The sequence below is a fragment of the Centropristis striata genome, chromosome 17 (genome assembly GCF_030273125.1).
Source record: "Centropristis striata isolate RG_2023a ecotype Rhode Island chromosome 17, C.striata_1.0, whole genome shotgun sequence".
NCBI lineage: Eukaryota > Metazoa > Chordata > Actinopteri > Perciformes > Serranidae > Centropristis > Centropristis striata.
Window position 1 is genome coordinate 35,611,643 of NC_081533.1, and position 19,287 is coordinate 35,630,929.

The following is a 19,287-nucleotide window of genomic DNA, read 5'->3' on the forward strand; positions in this document are numbered from 1 at the left end:
GAAGCCTACCTGGAGAAAATTAAAATGCTGCTCAAATAAATGCACAATAATAACAATCGAATATATTTAGAAAATATAAAATAATCTGAATGGGTTTATTCAGCATAACGAGTACTTTTAATTTTAATACTTTATGAACCGGACAGGACTTTTCCTTGTAGTGGAGTAATTTCACAGTATGGTATTAGTACTTCTACTGCAGTAAGAGATCTGAATACTTCTTCCACCTCTGGTCTGTTGTCAATGTCAGCAATGAAAGCAATGCATGAATGTGTACGGAGGTGTTGCAGTACAAAACCTCCAGATGATGATGAAGGTGACGCCAGCTGTTGGAATGGAGAGACATGATGTTTTATATTTTACTCACTGGTTTTGTATTTCACTATAATATATAAAATATATGAGTCCTGCACTTACAAACTCTTTTCAAAGCGCCCACAAGTCTGATTATCCATTCAAGGACTGCCAGAGAGTTTATTTCAGTGATAATCATTCACTAAAACAGAGGCATGCAACTGTTTACAGAACCTATTTCTCTTCTTTATAAATATATATTTTTTTAATTAAAAAAAATCCACCCATCAAATCAAAATCAATCAATCAAAATAGCTCCACCCCCTGGGCTCTGATAGTTAAATGTATTCTGCTTCCTCTTTACCAAATGATGTTGGAACACTCATCACAAGTGCTCCAGTGCAGAGAAGTTATAGTTTGATTGTAGTTATCCACTATTTTCTTTCAACAAAGGTCTTCAAATTTCAGTAAAACCTTACAAAGAGTTGAACCGCTGACCTCAGATTCTCCAAGCACTCTTTTATCAACCTTGAGCTATAGAGAGTTTCAGTCTGTTTCTAAAAGATGACCTTCAAAATTTACTAGGAGGATAAGAACAATTGAACCCGTGTCATAACAGTGATAGGCCTTTAGCAAATCTTAACCAAACTTGGTACATCATGACATCATCATATGACCCAAAACATCTGGTGACCTTTGACCTTTAGGGGGCCACATATTCTGTCCAATCTTCATGAAACTTGGCATATGATCTTCAGACCAAGTTGAACAAATGTGTCAAACAGCTTTTTCAAATTCAAAACCATGTGGCTCTGTGACAGCCATGATAATCTTGATACAGTATCTCTAGAATATTTTGGTGCAAGTGCTTCAAATTTGGTTCAAGTGGTGATACTGTGTATCAACTCTAGCTCCAGAGCTCTAGCGCCACCAACAGGTCAAAGTTGAATGTTTATTAACTGTTGACCCGTTTTTCACAAACGAGGTATCACACACCTGTGTGGAGTACCTCAGGATTGGTTCAAACCCGCATGTGCTCATTGTCAGTTGGCGTGCTTCCGCTCTGGATCATCTCCAGTGACCATGAACGCAAAGACGCAGTGAGAGAAAGAGATCCGGACGAAGTTGCAGAAACTTTTTCACCTTTATCACGTCCAAGTTGATTCTGAACCACTGGATGGAAAAGTTCTAAAGTTTCACCAAAGTTTTCAGTTTTTTTCTTGAGACAAAAACCTACAAATTCCTTAAAACCTGAACAGAGATTGAACCTATGATCTCAGATCTATCAGCTTCTTTCAGCTCAGCTCTGTTTCTCCAAGATTTTTACTCTTGAGTGGCCTTTAACATACACTAAGACTATAAGAACAATTAAACCTGTCACAAGAATGATTGTCTTTCATGTGAATGATAAGGAGGAGGCCACATTGAGAGACTGCTGTTGGTCAGACCTGGGGATCCGTACAATCACACTGTCTGTGTCTCCATCTAGTGGCTGGAGGTCACTATAACATTTCTCAGGGATTCATTAAGTGGCACATTCACTCAGACAGAATCACAATGTTTTGGTTTCAAGCCCTCTTTCTGTTCTTTTTAAATATTCATCAACCTGCTGGTTTTGACAGCAAACACATTTGCTTCCTTCAGTTTAGCTGTGACACCATTAGTTTGGACAAATAGACCAGAAGGAGAGGACGAGCTCCACTATCTCATGTCAGCATGAACCATATTATGCAAATATTTCATGATGCATGAACTGCCGGCAGACGATGGAGCTCACTGAGCTGCAGGACTCCGTCAGGACTACAACAGGTACCTTTTACTGGTTTATAGCACTAAAAGAATCAATAATAGACATGCATAACTTTAAAAACGCTGATTTAAACATTTAATCTGATAATAGTCTGCACAATATTTTAAAGTCTGTTACTAAACTGTACACTGTTAGTGTTATCCACTGTTTAGTTACCAATGAAAGAGATGGATGCAGGAAGGCAGTTATAATCTGTAAAATCATGCATGTTGTGGTTAGATTTCTTCTTTATATTCCAAAAGTGCTAATTAAACTTATTCTAGACACTTTTGTCATAAAACAAGTTTTGCACATTAGAATGAAGAAATAAAGACATCAACTTCTGAGTAGCTTAGTTTTGAACCATTTTAACTTATTTACACCCTGAGGAACCTTCTTTTCAGCATATGGGACACATAATGTATCATTAATATTTGCATGTTTCACACTGTTGTATTTTATTTCTATTTGCAAATTAATATTTTACCTTTTTTTTCTATAACTCCAGTATGTTTTACCTGAAAGATGGACCATGTTCTTCCTCTCCACATACTGTTGCTCCTTCTTGTTTCAGAACCCTGTTTCCAAGGTAACTTAAGAATTAAGAAAACTGACACTTATAACAGTGTTATGAATGTAAAATAACAGGAAATAGTTTCAGTTTTGCAACTAGCGTGAAAGAAGTCTGTTTTTTTCTAGATCAACCTTGTATGGAAAGCACTCGCTATTTGATTATGCAAATGTTTACAGCCTCAGTTACTTTTTAACTGAGCATCATATTATTAACCCTTTGATGCACAACATGGGTCTAAAGTGACCCGACAGAGTTTTTATATTCTATATCTTTGCAATGAATTCATTTCATCATTCATTTTTGCAGGTTTTCCTCAATTAACTTGTTTTTGATCATCATACATCCTAATTTTTAGCTTTCATTTAATGATTTTCTTACTTTTTGAATAAAAACCCTTTTTGTATCACTACGCTTCTAATGATGTAATCATACAAAAACTATTATTCTTCATTAAGTATGAAAGGAAAAATAGATATAATGATCTGTTGTAGTAATAAAAAAGATATTCAAACAGTGTTTATGTGTTGTGCATCATATTATTAAAGCTATGAGCTGCATCAACGATCACTGAGCTCATAATGAGATCCTCAGAAAGGTTTTCAGGTGTTTTATAGAATATTCAAATGATTCCAACAAACTTCTTTCTGCTGATGTTTAAACAGATCTGTTTACATGTTTTCATTATTAAAAACCTATTTATTCTCCTTGGTGTTCAGTCCCAGCGAGGCAAGAATCCTTGGCTTTCTTTTTACTTTTTTACCCTTTTATTTGTCTTTTTTATCTCTAACTCTGTTTTGGATTGAGCTTTTATTACTATTTTATTCTATTTTATTACATTGTTTTTACTGTTTTTAGTATTTTATTGTTTTTATTGTTTTTATTTATACCCAGTTGTGTATGATTTATTCTATTTTATTTTATTGTTTTTAGTATTTTATTATTTTTATTGTTTTTATTTATACCCAGTTGTGTATGATTTATTCTATTTTATTTTATTGTTTTACTGTTTTTAGTATTTTATTGTTTTTATTGTTTTTATTTATACCCAGTTGTGTATGATTTATTCTATTTTATTTTATTGTTTTTAGTATTTTATTATTTTTATTGTTTTTATTTATACCCAGTTGTGTATGATTTATTCTATTTTATTTTATTGTTTTACTGTTTTTAGTATTTTATTGTTTTTATTGTTTTTATTTATACCCAGTTGTGTATGATTTATTCTATTTTATTTTACTGTTTTTAGTATTTTATTCTTTTTATTGTTTTTATTTATACCCAGTTGTGTATGATTTATTCTATTTTATTTTATTGTTTTACTGTTTTTAGTATTTTATTGTTTTTATTGTTTTTATTTATACCCAGTTGTGTATGATTTATTCTATTTTATTTTATTGTTTTTAGTATTTTATTATTTTTATTGTTTTTATTTATACCCAGTTGTGTATGATTTATTCTATTTTATTTTATTGTTTTACTGTTTTTAGTATTTTATTGTTTTTATTGTTTTTATTTATACCCAGTTGTGTATGATTTATTCTATTTTATTTTATTGTTTTTAGTATTTTATTCTTTTTATTGTTTTTATTTATACCCAGTTGTGTATGATTTATTCTTTTTATTTTATTTTATTGTTTTTAGTATTTTATTCTTTTTATTGTTTTTATTTATACCCAGTTGTGTATGATTTATTCTATTTTAATAACTGTACAGCACTTTGGTCAACTGAGGTTGCTTTTAAATGTCTATAAATAAACTTTGACTTGACTTACTCTTCAGGTCAGTCTCACGTGATTGGTTCATCTCAGCCAATCGTTGCAACAGTTGGTGATGACATCATTCTCCCATGCCACCTGCAGCCTGCAGTGGATGCTTCAGGTATGACTGTGGAGTGGACGAGACCAGACCTGGAGCCCAGATTTGTTCATGTGAGGCGTGACAGATTGGAGCTGAAGAGTAAGAAACATCCGTCCTACAGAGGAAGAACGTCTCTGTTCACTGATGAACTGAAGCACGGAAACATTTCACTGAAACTCTCCACAGTGAAGCTGTCTGATGAAGGAAAGTACAGATGTCTGATCCCAGAACTGGGCCACGCTTTAGTCCAGCTCCTTGTTGGTGAGAGGATTTAAAACAAGTTTTGTTTTACTTAAATGTTGTTGCATTACTAGCATTTATTTAACCCATAAGAACCTATGGTGACACCCATGTAACAAACACGTTAAGTCTTCTATTTTTTGTTCTGAGGCTAAGTTTAAACCCATTTCTAATCCGTTAATAGGGTGTCCTGTATTGCATTAAGTTGTTTTGACCATATTTCCTGAACACATTAAAGTTAAACAAAAAGACAAATGGTTATTTGTATTTATTTATTATCGATTTATTATTATTATGCTACTTTAAAACGAATCTAAAAAATAATTTGTTGTTAAACAGAACTAATAATGTCACAATTTTGATAGATGTTGTGGAGATGCAGAGAAAAAGGTAAATTTGTGTCTAGTTTTTATTTTATTTTAAAATACGAAATATTATAAACATAAATATTATAAACATAAATACTATAAGCGCCCAATGTAATGTTTATGTCACATCACAGATCTTTGATATTTAGGGATAGTGTTTTGCAAACACATCAGAAATGCTGGTATATCCCCCATAACTTTCCTTTAGGGATAACTGGGTCTGGGTTCTTATGGGTTAAATGTCTTTTGGAAAATGTGAAAAGAAAAGAAAAGAGAAAAACTTCCATTTTCACTTTATCATCTCGTCCATATTCAGGTGCCGTCTCCTCACCTTTCATAGCAAATATGAACAGAACCAGCCATGGAGTGGTTCTCCAGTGTGAGTCTTCTGGCTGGTATCCAGAGCCTGAGGTGTTGTGGCTGGACGGTGAGGGAAAGCTCCTCTCTGCTGGACCTACAGAGAGAGTCAGAGGTCCTGATGACCTCTATACTGTCAGCAGCAGAGTGACTGTGGAGAAGAGACACAGCAACAGCTTCACCTGTAGAGTCCACCAGAAGGACACCAACCACACCAGAGAGACACACATCACTGTTCCAGGTAGAATAAATAGTATTAAAAGCAGCTTGCTAACCCTCAGACAGATGAGGGATTACTGGCTAAACTTACTTTGAGTCTTTAAAGGCTCTAGCAGGCTCAGTTTTTCAGCTCAAGTGGAATCAGACTAATGTTGGCGTCTGTTGGTACAAACCATTTCATCATATTATATTAGCTTGTGGGAACGGGGCTATACATGTTCAGAAAGTTACTTTCAGTAAGGGAAAAACAGACATGACCATTTGCTCACTTTATTCTAATCTCATGCAGTTTTGGGCAAACTTAGTATTTTTTGTAGGCTATATTACTTTTGCTTCTTCTAAAAATGACACATTTTATATCATATTCCTGCATCATGGTGTCCCTGGACAGTTTTTTATTATTCATTATTGAAATGCTCTCATAAATACTACTGAGATTTCAGTGTAAAAGGAAGGCGGAAGTGGAGGTTTTTACTATAGTGTGTGGATGTTTTGTTTTGTATGTGTGTGAATGGTAATTCTGAATTATGTCCCTGACGGCTGCTTTTCCTCTAAACCTGGTTCATCCCCAATGGAACATGGACTTGCATAGTGCATTATGGGCCGTCTGTCTGCTCGGTTGGAGATATACCATTAGATTTCGACCAACCAGTATTGACCAACTGATCAACTAATTACAGAAATATTGTCTCATCTAATTAAATGTGTCTTTTATTGATATTGTGTCTCTTTGGTGTGACTGTGGAATGACATGAGTGCCATGTTGTGTGTTTTATCTTTTCAGCTGATTTCTTCACAACACAGCAAAGTTCATCTGTTCGAGTCCACGTCGGTGTCATCACTTCGTTTATCTTCATCCTGTGTGGTGCTGTAGCTGCCTGTGCTTGGTGGAGATGGAACAAAATCAGTAAGTCTTGAATTCATTTATTTCATAGTTGCGTACATATACGTATCCCCTTTTTTTTTTTTTTACTTTAAGTGGTTCCCATTGAGAGAATAGTTTCACTGCTCATGTTTGTTGGTGTATAGGTTAATTTAGATAATGCTGCACACTTTGCTAGCAGCTTAGAGGTAAAAAAAAATAAATAAATTAGTGCATTAAAAGGTAAATTTTTCAGATTTTAAACTATCTCCATCTAAAGCTGCAGCATGCTCCTTTTCCTGCGCAGACTCACTCAGCGCTCCATGAAGGAAGTTACTTTATCATACATTCTTGTCCTGTCTGCACAGAGAGAAACCCTGTAACTGAAGTCTGTGATGGAATCAGAGACAACAAAGAGCAACAGCATCAGGCAGGAGAGCCAATGGAAGACCACTCACTGTACCATCAAGAGCTACAGTAAAGTAGCTGGTCTTCTCTCAGTATTTGTGGTTTGTCATCGCTAAAAAAAGCCCATTAACTGGTTTCACATGGGGTAGAAATATTTAGCTTGTTCTGTATCGTCTTTGTTGTGGTTCAATGTAGAAGAGAGACACTCAAGCTTGAATATAAAAAGAAAAACATGTAGACTGTGTGGTTTAAAAACACAAAATGTCTTTATTTGACATTAGAGAACCATCAAACCTTAATATGTTCATATGTTCATCTATCAGTGAGGGACATAAAATAGCTGTTTACTGATCAGATTAACAGTCAGAAGGAAGAAGCACCAAACACCAACCCCCTTTACACAGATAATGATACAACAACTATAAAAACGTTACTTCAGAATGAATACAATCATGTTGAGGATTTACTGGGTCTAGATTGTAATACTGATGTTTTATCATGTCAGTTTTCAAAGTGTAATGTTTTTAATTACCACATGTTTAACTACATCAAGTTGTACATTATTGCACAGGGACAGATAGAGATTATGACTGTTAGCATAGGTCACTGTTAAACAAGTAACTTTATCTATAACGTTTTGCTTTCCTACGACAAAGTTAAGTGAAATATATTTAAACATGAGTGAAGATGAACATGTAATATCAACAGCCAGATCTCAAGAACAAACGGAAACAGAAGTATGGGCTTCTTGTCCCATGTGAAAACAAAAGTAAATTACTGTTTAAGTAACTTACTTTTTTATTTTTTATTTTTTCCATAACTTAAGTTGTTTACATAACTTATATTACTTACGTGGCTCGTCGTTTGTGAATCACATTTTTTTCCCGTAACTTAAATTTCTACACCACTTCCATGTTTCACTTCACCCTCTTTCCTTCTGGCATTTACATAATGTATTTGCTTTTAAACTGTCTTTTATAACCTGTTAGTTTTTTGCCCTAAACTCAGGTCAGTGGTTTTGTAGCATAAATTCACAGAAACTGCACCTTTTTTACATCCGCAAACCGCACGAAACCATACAAAATTACGAATTTAATGTTAAGTCGTGGTCATTTCAAATAATTTTGTGTGATCAGGTTACATTTTAAACAAGGCAAAGTGAGATAGTTATTGGGATTAAAAATACAGCAAGTTTATCTATAAAACTGTGAAAAAAACATTTCCTTGTTTCTACAAAGCCCCTTGAATGTCGTTCTGTCTTTTATTTTCTCACGTGGTTTGTGTCTGTGAAGCTGAATTTATCACCTGATTGAGCATCATCTAAATAAAACACAGAATACGATGCACTGACACAACTCAAAGACCTCTGTGTAGTTTTAAACTTTTTCTGCTTGTCCGCTGCTCAGTGACCACAGCCTGCTTCAGCTATTTTATCTGACGAAGACAATAATTTGTGCTGATACATTTATGTGTGATTTAAAATAAACACACACAAGAGTTCGTCATGTGTTACCTTATGTGGATCATGACTTATTTCTGTGTAACTGTGAGTTTCCCACAGTGCAGCAGTCCCACCAGCAGCAGCAGCAGAGCCACCATCACTATGGTGAACACCGTCCTCAAGAGGAGGAGGAGATAAATGGAGTGATCCCAGGAGGGACAAGTCTCTCTGTGAAGAGCTGCAATAACAGCAGAATGTCAGACATGTTTCCAATATTATCAGTTTACCAAGGATAAACCAGATCCTGTTAAAATAAATGTATTCTTGCACTTCAGCGTTAGAAAAAGGGCTTTTATTTGTGCATGACTGGGTCTCACCTGTAACATTCAGCCATCTTCCTGCTGATTCTCCAACTCCAGGGACGCTGCACTTGTAGAGTCCTTCATGGGACTTGTAGACACTGTGGACGGTCATGTTTCCTGCAGAGCTGCTGCCAATGAAGAGGCCGTCTTTATAGAAGACAGCTGGGAGGCTGGAGGACGTCTTGTTTCTGCAGCTCAGAGTCACAGCGTCTCCCTCCATCACTGGGAGGACCGGACTCTCCAGCAGGACAGAAACTGCATGACAACATTTCATTAAGATTTATTGGACCATTTATTGTTTACATTTGCAGTTGCATGCAAACAAAAATGTGAATGCATTTGCAAAAGTAAACCCATTAACTTGGTTGAGAAGACTGTATACAATGTTTTTCACATGCAGATAGTTGACAAATTAATGAAACTCCATATGGAGGACAATTACAGAAATCCTTGATATGGACTCTAAGTGTCTGTAGTCCACGAGGATGAACTCCATAGAAAAACACATCCCACCAGCTGCTAGTTAGACTCCTGGCCTTAACGTTATGAAGCTTGGTGAAGTTCTGCAGCTTGGTGGAGGAAGGAGTGGAGGTCATCTCTGAAAAACTCATGTGAATCAGAATGAAAAGCTGCTGCTGCAGTTATTACATGTTCAGCTCCAGATTAAATATTAACTAGTCGTGTTGATAACCCTAATATAATAAAACAACAAGCAGGCTGACAATTCTGACATGGCATCTGTTTTTGGTTTTGCCTTGTTTTGTATTTTGTTTCATGCATTATTTTTATGAGTATTTCCTTCAGCTGCAGAGATTTATATTGTATAGAAGAACTTCTTTAGTCTGGGCTTCAGTGGAGAGTTTTAGTGTCCATTGATGGATGTAAACGCTGAAAGTGGACAAACCTCTGATACTATAAACACGTTCAAAGTCCAAATTAATTTATTTGAGGACTTTGACCGTCAAGTTTACAGAAGAAGAAGAAGAAGTGAGGCGACACGCACACAGCAGCTATGTGGGATTTTAAACTTCTTTCTTTTAAGGCTGTTCTACTTTGATTTAACTTGATTCAACACATTTTTATATTCACAAAGTACATTTATATATACACTACTGGTCAAAAGTTTTAGAACACACCAACTTTTCCAGAATTTAATTGAAAATGATGCAGTTTAATGTCTCAGTGTACTCTGAAATTAATGCACATTTGCAACATTTAAAATTCTTTATTGAGCATGATAGTGTTTTGAAAGTAAAAAAAAAGATTCAAAATCACATTTTATGTTGGACTAAAGGACTAAAAAAAGACACAAAATGACAAAAAAAGACATCAAAAGACACAAAATGACTAGAAAAAGACACAAAAAGACACAAAATGACTAAAAAAAGACACCAAAATACACAAAATGACTAAAAAAAGACACAAAATGACAAAAAAAGACACAAAAAAAGACACAAAATGACTAAAAAAAGACACAAAATGACAAAAAAAGACAAAAAAAGACACAAAATGACTTTAAAAAGACACAAAATGACTTAAAAAAGACACAAAAAGACACAAAATGACTAAAAAAAGACACAAAATGACCAAAAAAAGACACAAAATGACTTACAAAGACATGAAAAGAATTCAAAAATGGACAAAATAGCCCAAGACTCCATAGAGTTAAGTTGTTAACCCATTTCTTGTTCCCTGAAAAAGGCCTACTTGTATAATTCTGAAATGTACATTATTTTTCAGTTTTGGTTAAGCTTATCTTTTTTATTTACCTCTGGCAGTTCACCACTTACCTTACTTTATATATATATATATATATATATATATATATATAGAAAAGAAATGTATGCAGGTACTTTGTCGCCTTCTCCCCATTAATGATTACAGAGCAATGACCTCCAGTTATTCCGGAGACGTCCATTTTTAAAATCTTTTTTATGTGTTTAGAGATGCTCTTTCTTATGAAAAAAAAAAAATAGCTTAGCATGAAATGTAAATTTTGTGTGAAAATGAAGGAACCTATTTGGATATAATATGTCAGAAAACAGGATGTTGTCATGTCAACGACAGGGATTCTCTTTTTGTGTCTTTTTTTAATTTACATTTTGGTAAATTAGCGCCATGTTTGCTGTGTATCAACGGATACAACTCTCACTGGATTACTAAACAAATAATCTGTGTTTCAATCTCCACCTCGTCATGTTATATCACCTTTATAGAAATGGGTGGTGTAATTAGACTTGTGACAGACAAATGTGGAGTTAGTTCACTGTTTTATCTCATGTTATTGCAGATGCTGCTGACCATTATTCTTGTTAGCAATATGTAACAATACTTCTTCGTCTGTATTTCTAATTTATTTAAATTAAATATATGTCTAATTTGAAGTGTATTTAACGTTCAGCCCTCCAGGATGTTTGCCACTAAGGACAGACCTCTGACATCTCTGAGAGCTGACTCTGTTCTTCAACACATCGCTGTCTTCCTCCTCCTAACACACTCTTGTGAAGGTAACTTACACTGATACACTGCTGTGTTTCTGTTAGCTAGAGTTTGGTGATTTAACTGCATATTTAGCTCCACTCAGCATCAAGGTTATTAAAGTTAACGAAAACTAAAGAAATAACGAAAACTAGAATTGAAAAAACATTTTTGTTAACTGAAATAAAAATAAAAATTAGATTTAAAAAAAAACAAAAAACGATAACTAACTGAAACTGTATTTTGTGGTTGCAAAACTAACTAAAATTATAGTGAAAATGTCCTTCGTTTTCGTCTTTGTCAACTTTTTTCATACGTAAACCTTTTTGGTTGATATGAAATCTATTTAATCTATCTGGTTTTATGACTTAATAAACTTATTGGGGCTGAGATGGATCAGACAAATGAAATAAAGGAAACATTTATTGTGACCTAAAACTAATAAAAACTAAACTAAAACTAAGCATTTTCCAAAAAATGTATCTAATTAAAACTAGCAAACCCACTCTAAAAACGAATTAAAGCTAACTGAATTTGAAAACAAAAATTGACAACAAAATGAAAACTAAAACTAACCTTGCTCAGCATACATTAGCAAGACTTCCACCCCTTCAGCCTGTACTCTTTCTCTGCACTCAAAAAAATAATTAAGTCAAAAACGTGGACTTTATGTAATTTTTAAAAAATCTTTCTCTGCCTTCTGTCAAAATTCATCACTTGAGCAACAATGAATTATTGGTTGAATTATATTACTGCTTCATATCATCAATGTAGGTTCATGTTTTGGACTGGACATTGTTAAAATGACTGATCAGCATCTTTAGGGCCCAGAAGCTACATTACAAACACTTTAAGTCTGCTAGGATGGAGAGGATGAAGTGTTATTTGTGCCTCAAAAACTGTTTCATTACACACATTTTTATTTTATTTTTAGCTGTGAAGGGTTAGCGTCACTAAAGAGTCTGTAACTGACTAACATTTAGATCAGGAGAGACAAGAGAGTGAAATTAATATAAAAGTTTGGTACCACTTTATATTAAGGCACACATATTCAACATTAATTAGTTGCTTATTAGCATGCAAAAAAGTAAGATATTGGCTCTAAATTAGTCATTATTAAGTAGTTATTAATACCTTATTCTGCATGGCCTTATTATACAGCCAGTAAGACATTAACTAAGAGTTTTCCCTCAATAACCTCAGAATTATTGATTATTAGTAGTAAGCAAGGAGGTTGTGTATATGAGTTATGATCTTAATATGCTTTGCTTTGTATGGACTTTATAAGGTGGTAAAAAAATGGTGGTAAAAGGAGGCGACTTTAGATAAGGGAACATGTGTTGGTTAATAAGTGTTCAACTAGTGAATTAGTAATAATCAAGATGTCACTTTAGTATGGGAACATATTCTAAGTCATAAAGACTTCATTTAGAGTTATTTGGACTCTAGTAACACCTGTAGTTGTGTGTTTTGTAAAATAGGAACAGACCATATTCACTGAGTGTTATTAAGGAAGAATAACTATTCTTAAGATCATAACTCATATACACAACTTCCTTACTTACTATTAATAAGCAATAATTCTGAGGTTATTGAGGGAAAACTCTTAGTTAATGTCTTACTGGTTGTATAATGAGGCCATGCAGAATAAGGCATTAATAACTACTGAATAATGACTAATTAAGAGCCAATATGTTACTTTATAATGTAACTTTAATAAGCAACTAATTAATGTTGAATATGTGTACCTTAACATAAAGTGTTACCAAAAGTTTATTATAAGAGAATACAGGAATATTATAACAGATAATATGAGATGATAAAAACAAACTAGAAAATTTCCTCTGGGGAAATTCTGAAAGGGCCACTGGGGCTACTGCCGGTGTGTGTACACTATGATGAGATTCTTCAGAGATTTCAAACTATGCCCTTTAACCTCAAAATGTGTGTGTGTGTGTGTATCTGTAACTGTAATCACATCAAAGATCAAAGGTAATCAGATCAAAGCAATCAACAGAATTAACTGTCACCTGCTAATGAAAGAGTGACAGCAGCCAGAGCTGGACAGACTGGAATTTCTGGCCTCGAACAGAAAGCATTTTTGGTAAAACCATAATACCTATCATTGATCCGACTTCACTTTGAGCGTTCTGAGTTCTTCCTGAACGTCTACATACGATTTTTTTTAAAGGAAAATTAAAAAAATAGCTTTGTTAGAGCGATCTAAAAAAACTGTTCCATCTCCCTTTTTTCCGAAATCTTCCTGCGTTTTTAATATGGGAGCCAATGAGGCTGTTGGTGGTGTTGGTTGATCATCTGTGCGTCCTACGCCCAAACTATAACTCTGACAGCTTTACCAGAGGATTGTGAGGGAGAAGACTAATTTTCCTACGTTTCTATGTATAAATTATTTCTGTAGAGTGGAATTTGCGGCCTGAAGCGCAGTTTTAAAATTTATTTTTTGACAGTTTCTTCTCTCCCTCTACACTCTGGTGATGATGTCACACACTGTGACACGAACATTCCGTGCAATACACACCCATTATAATCTCAGAATTTCTCCAAAAATGATCATGGTCATTGAACAGGGATTGATAAAAAACTATATGACCTATCGAAACGTGGATTAATACACCGATACACAAGACTTGTGTCTACTGTTTAAAGTTTAAATGGAGTCTCTAGGTGAAATTATGCCGGAGAAGTAGACGTTTAAAAATCTCCAATTATTGTTCTTTTTCGCTCATTTTTTGTCGACTTACGTCGCGAAAAATTTGTATTCTGGAGAGAAAAGTAATAGCACACTGATCCCGATCAAACTGCATGTTTTGATATATAATTTGTCCTGCAACTCTTCAAGTTGTAGGACTAGTAGCGGGACGAAATTGCGTCCGGAAGAGGAAGGTCATGACAGAAAGTGAGATAACTCAGGAGATTACCACTGCAGAGAGTCACCAAAAAGTTCCCGTGCAGCATATCTGGACCAACATACTGACACTCTCACCTCCATCCTTTGTCATCTCTTTACAGGTCAGTCAAACCTGATTTGTTCGTCTCAACCAATCGTAGCTCTGGCTGGTGATGATGTCGTTCTACCGTGTCGCCTGGATCCTCCCACCACTGCCACTTTCAGGGCCGTGGAGTGGACCAGACCTGGTTTAGACCCAGAGTACGTCCATGTCCACCAAGACGGCCGACTGGCCTATCAGGGCCAGAACCCTCAGTTTAAATACCGCACGACTCTGTTTGTGGATCAGCTGATCAACGGAAACGTCTCCCTGAAACTCCTCAGAGTGAAAGTCTCTGATGCAGGAAAATACAGATGTTTCATTCCTTCATTATGGAAGGAAGCCTTCATCCAAGTCACCGTTGGTAAGTCAGACAGGAAGAGAAAGGAGACCAGCATCAGTGTCTTTGGTCAAACTTTGTACAGTAATAACATTTGAAGTTGTTTCTAGAAGAACAAATCACGTCTGCCATCATCACCACAATTATCATTTTGTGGTAATCTGATGACTTTCTCATCACCAGGTGCCGTCTCCTCACCGATCATCAGCTTAATGAGAACTGACAGTGGAGTGGTTCTCCAGTGTGAGTCTTCTGGCTGGTATCCAGAGCCTGAGGTGTTGTGGCTGGACGGTGAGGGAAAGCTCCTCTCTGCTGGACCTACGGAGACAGTCAGAGGTCCTGATGACCTCTATACTGTCAGCAGCAGAGTGACTGTGGAGAAGAGACACAGCAACAGCTTCACCTGTAGAGTCCACCAGAAGGACACCAACCACACCACAGAGACACATTTTCAACCTTCAGGTGATTATTTCTCATTATATCTCTTTTCTTTCAGCCGTCAAAGAGTTAATATCTAGATTTATTTAGCTGTTGTTCTGTTCTGTGTTTTATCATTTCAGCTGATCATTTTGAGGCTTCGTCTAGGTCTGCTGTTCCTATCGGCGTTCTAGTGGCTGTTTTGTTTATTGTCATCATTGCAGCAGCTTTTGCTGTGTGGAAAAGGAGACGAAACCAAACTAAAGGTAACTCTACAGTTCAGTGATTGGACTCGTTTGGTCTCATCCTGTGTTTGAACTCAAACACAGGATGAGACACAATAAATTCCTCTTTGGAAAAAGTTTTTAATCAAATTGTGCACATTCAGGGGGTATTTTCATTTTTTTAAAAACTATGAAGCATTGTATCTGCTTTAAAATATTTTATATAACACATTGTTTCATTCTAAACTAATATAATGAATCTGTGTTTTTAGTGTTATCTCTTGCTTTACTCTCTGTGTTGTTCTGTTTCACACATTCTCTTAACAAAATGCAACACTGCTTTAAAGAAACAAGCTGAAACTAAATTCAACATGTTTTATTCACACAGATAAAGAGAGAGAAAACAGGAAAAAGGAGGATTTGGAAGAAAGTTTGAAGAACAACCAAGAAGAACTAAAAGAACTGGAGCAAGTGATAAAATCACTGAATGAACAAAAGGAGGAAATGCAAAAGCAGAACGATAACATTGAAAAACTAAGGAAGGACATGGAGAAAAATATGTCAGATATAGAGAGGGAGGTTAAGTTAGTGGATAGGGAGGGAGGAAGTGGAAAGTACTTGGAAATGAAAACTGCTGCAGTAAAAGCTCAAAACCATCTAATGCACATAAAACAGGCTTATGAAGATCTTGATCTTGTCAGCAAACCAGATATGATACTGACTCGTACAGAGAGATTGTTAAAAGTGGTGAGGGAGAGGAAGGAGGCAGCTGAGAAGCAGAAGGAGAAACTAGATGAACAACTGAAGAAGAGAAAGAAACAACAAGACGAGAATCAGAGCAAACTTCTGTCAGAGAGAGAGGAAGCTTGATCCACATAGATTATTAATAAAGATCTGAGTCTAAATTTAAATATTCTCTGGTGCTGAACAAAACTTATCACAGTAATAAGACATTTGCATATTATATGTAAAGACACAAAATGTGACTTCCATCATCACAGATCATAACATTACATACTAAACTAAATTTGAGCAATAGCTTTCTGATTTCTTTTTGTATTATTGTCATTATGTTTTGTATTTTTTTTAGTAATGACTGTATTGATCAGTGATGTCTGATGATGATGTGCTGTGATATTGTGATTTATATTTGAACTTTTTTATGAATATTTTTGCCAAATGTGAAAAACTTTTCTTCTCATTTTCTTGCATTTTTAAAAAAAATGTTTTTATGAATAATCAGTTTTTCTGTAAAGAACCATATGAAATACTTAGAAAGACAGTGACATTTTCCTGGATCTACCCTGTAGGTGTGACTGTGTTTACATATTTAATCTGCATGTGTAATTTTGTTTTTTCTACAACACTGATAACTTTAAAATTATTTTGATTTGTCTTTTTGTGTGAATATATAAAACATTCATAAATATATATCCATGTGTTTGGTAACAAGAAATGAAATAAACTCTCAATTATTTCATGTTAAAGTTTGTTCTTGAACACAGCAACAGTTTATTTATTTAATTTTAATGAACCTTCTACAGGAAGTTCCTCTGTTAAACTCTGTATTATTTGCTTTTCTCATACTGAGCTTTTCTTGAACAGGGTTTGTCAGGATTAAACACTAATTAAAAACAATAATGTCAAAATATATGATTAGAGATAAATTAACCTTTGTCTATATCTGTCTATGATTCATATGATAATGTGACAATTCACCTCAATGGCTTTATTTTAAAACATCCAAATATATCCCAGTACTATACATCTGAAATCTGATGATTAATTAGAAATGTAATACACATTAAAAATGATTAAAGTATATGATGGTCATCCCCATGCTCAATTGTGTCTCATAAGTTGGGTCTTTTCAATTTTTGGGTTGATACCGCTTCTTGTTCCTAATTTTTTTACATCTTTGACCGTTTGAGAATTGATTAAAAATGGTCAAAAATATCTCCAAAGTACCACAGTAAGTAAGGCACCAACGTTTTGAGGAAAACCATAGAAAAATGCTGTGATTTGGTTTTACATGTGAATAAATTTGGGCTCAATAAATCCAGAGGTTCCAGCTTTGCAGTCATACCCGATTTATGCGATTCACAGACTGTTTAGGGACCCCAGTGTGCAGTAGGCTGAAATAATAAATCCGTACTGTATATGGGAAAAACTGTGGATTCTGCCCCAAACTGCATGGGATCAGCATGAAGCGGGCATGTGGGTACCCATTTGATCTTTTTTGATTCAGATAGTTCAAGAGACTGCTTTGAGAACCGCCATGCTAGTTTTTGCCCTCACTAACAGTGGAGTGTTATTTCACTCTCTTCCCAAGACGATATCTCAACCTATCAATGGATTCCTCTGGTTTCATATCACATCAGTTTGTTCTCTGGAGCTTTAAAACTGAGCCCACTGCAACCTCTGAAATAAAAAGTCAGCAACAGTTAAAGGGTTAAAGGTTAAAGTCATCTGAAACAAAACATTTTATGAAGCTGAGATTCAGGCTCCGTTCACACGAGGACGCTCTGAACAGAAGACGTAAAAGTGGCGTCTCGTCTTCACTTTTTATTCCTCGTTTAGACGAGCGTTTTCAGGAGGAAATCTGCTGATACGGTGATCTAAAGTGTGTGAATGTGATTGTATGCAGCCAGGCGGCATCACTTAAAGCCATAAGAGCATCTTTGGGCATGCAGAAGTTTTCACGCCACACATTTTCATCAGCTACTCCTTCCACAAAGTTCTCCTCCATCACTAGATCTCCCAGGTCTCGTTCACAGCCGTCTGGCTCCTCCCACCAATCGCTGCATCCAGAATGTGATGGAGGTAATTCCAGATCCTTCTCTGTTCACTAATACTATCTGTACATATCCTGGACATTTGGTGGAAAGACTCCTGTAAGTTTATTAGAGCTGCCAGAGCAGCTTGAAGGTCCCACCATGGAAATAATCCCACGTTTCTTTATTTCCTGTCCTGGAGCATGTATGTGACGTAAACACATACGTGACGTGAGCAGATCAGATCAGAGTTTTGTGTCTTGTCAGTGTAGACGACACGCTACGGAGGAGAGGATTACACTTTTACACTTTGGAGGGTGGTTTCAGATTTTTGCGTTTTTAAGCCACAAAACGCCGTCACCGTCTAAACGAAAGGCACTTCACATAAAATATTTTGTCATTTTTACCCGCGAGCGTCCTGGTGTAAACGGGGCCTTAAACATTCAGTAGCTCAGTCAGTCTGCTCCATTACAGCTGCCATCGGACTTTCATTCAAACACTGATTCATCCTGATTGGTGCCAATAATCACATCATATAACATTTTTAAATGCTCAAAAACTGTTCTTCAGAAGAAAATGCTCAATTCAGACACAAAGACAAATGTTTACCCTTTATTGTTTTTCTATTTTATGCTTAAGTATAAGTTTACGCTGAGCTTAGAATTGCAGAGAACTGCGTCCTAACTATCATTTTACTGGTTAATACAGTGGATCTTACACACACACACACACACACACACACACACAGACTGTAAATATGTATTTTGATTAGCAGCAATGGCTGTCCTTATCGTTTAGAAATGTTGTGATTGAAAGTTGTGATTTTGTTTTCTTTTTTCATTCTGCAGCAAATGTCTCCCGATTTAAATGGTGATTCAGGAAATATGTGTACAACACATTACACAGACATGTTTTTTAACGTAAGAAAGGTAATTAGTTGTTATTTTTTCTCTTGAATTCTGCATGGATTCATTGTTTTTGGCCTGTTACAGAGCAAAGTGTATCAGTGACTAGTATGTGAGGAATAATGAATGAGGAGTTGATTACTGAAATGGTGCCAATATGACGACAGATCCACGACGGTTGGACGTTTACTGTTATAATATAGGGATAATAAAAAAAAATGATATTTGACAAACAAAGTTAGCAGATTTCACAAAGCTTTAATTCTTAACCCATAAGAACCCATGGTGACACCCATGTAACATTTACATTTAGTCATTTAGCAGACGCTTTTATCCAAAGCGACTTACAGGAAGAATAAAAACAAACACT

General features: G+C 35.3%; 2 protein-coding genes across 2 annotated transcripts; both read left to right on the top strand.

Moving 5' to 3' along the window:
* Positions 1-2,042: 2,042 nt before the first annotated feature.
* On the top strand, positions 2,043-11,087 carry LOC131989340 (butyrophilin subfamily 1 member A1-like). Its single transcript, XM_059354530.1, has 5 exons — positions 2,043-2,103; positions 4,437-4,775; positions 5,439-5,720; positions 9,496-9,528; positions 11,062-11,087. The coding sequence occupies exons 1-5, from the start codon at positions 2,043-2,045 to the stop codon at positions 11,085-11,087; spliced, it is 741 nt and encodes a 246-aa protein (XP_059210513.1).
* Positions 11,088-11,340: 253 nt separating this feature from the next.
* On the top strand, positions 11,341-16,108 carry LOC131989341 (butyrophilin subfamily 1 member A1-like; the record flags this gene model as incomplete). The annotated part of the gene is made up of 5 exons (XM_059354531.1): positions 11,341-11,354; positions 14,281-14,621; positions 14,781-15,059; positions 15,158-15,280; positions 15,969-16,108. Coding segments are annotated over 5 exons (897 nt in total), but the record flags the coding sequence as incomplete, so codon positions are not given.
* Between the last annotated feature and the right edge of the window lie 3,179 nt (positions 16,109-19,287).

Bases quoted from the DNA above. Each gene is read 5' to 3' on its own strand.
- LOC131989340 (XM_059354530.1), top strand. From the start codon at position 2,043: ATGAACTGCCGGCAGACGATGGAGCTCACTGAGCTGCAGGACTCCGTC. The intron at 4,776-5,438 runs GTGAGAGGATTT...GTCCATATTCAG, and splicing joins TTTAGTCCAGCTCCTTGTTG to GTGCCGTCTCCTCACCTTTC. The intron at 9,529-11,061 runs GTTTTGTATTTT...ATGTTATTGCAG, and splicing joins TCTGTTTTTGGTTTTGCCTT to ATGCTGCTGACCATTATTCT.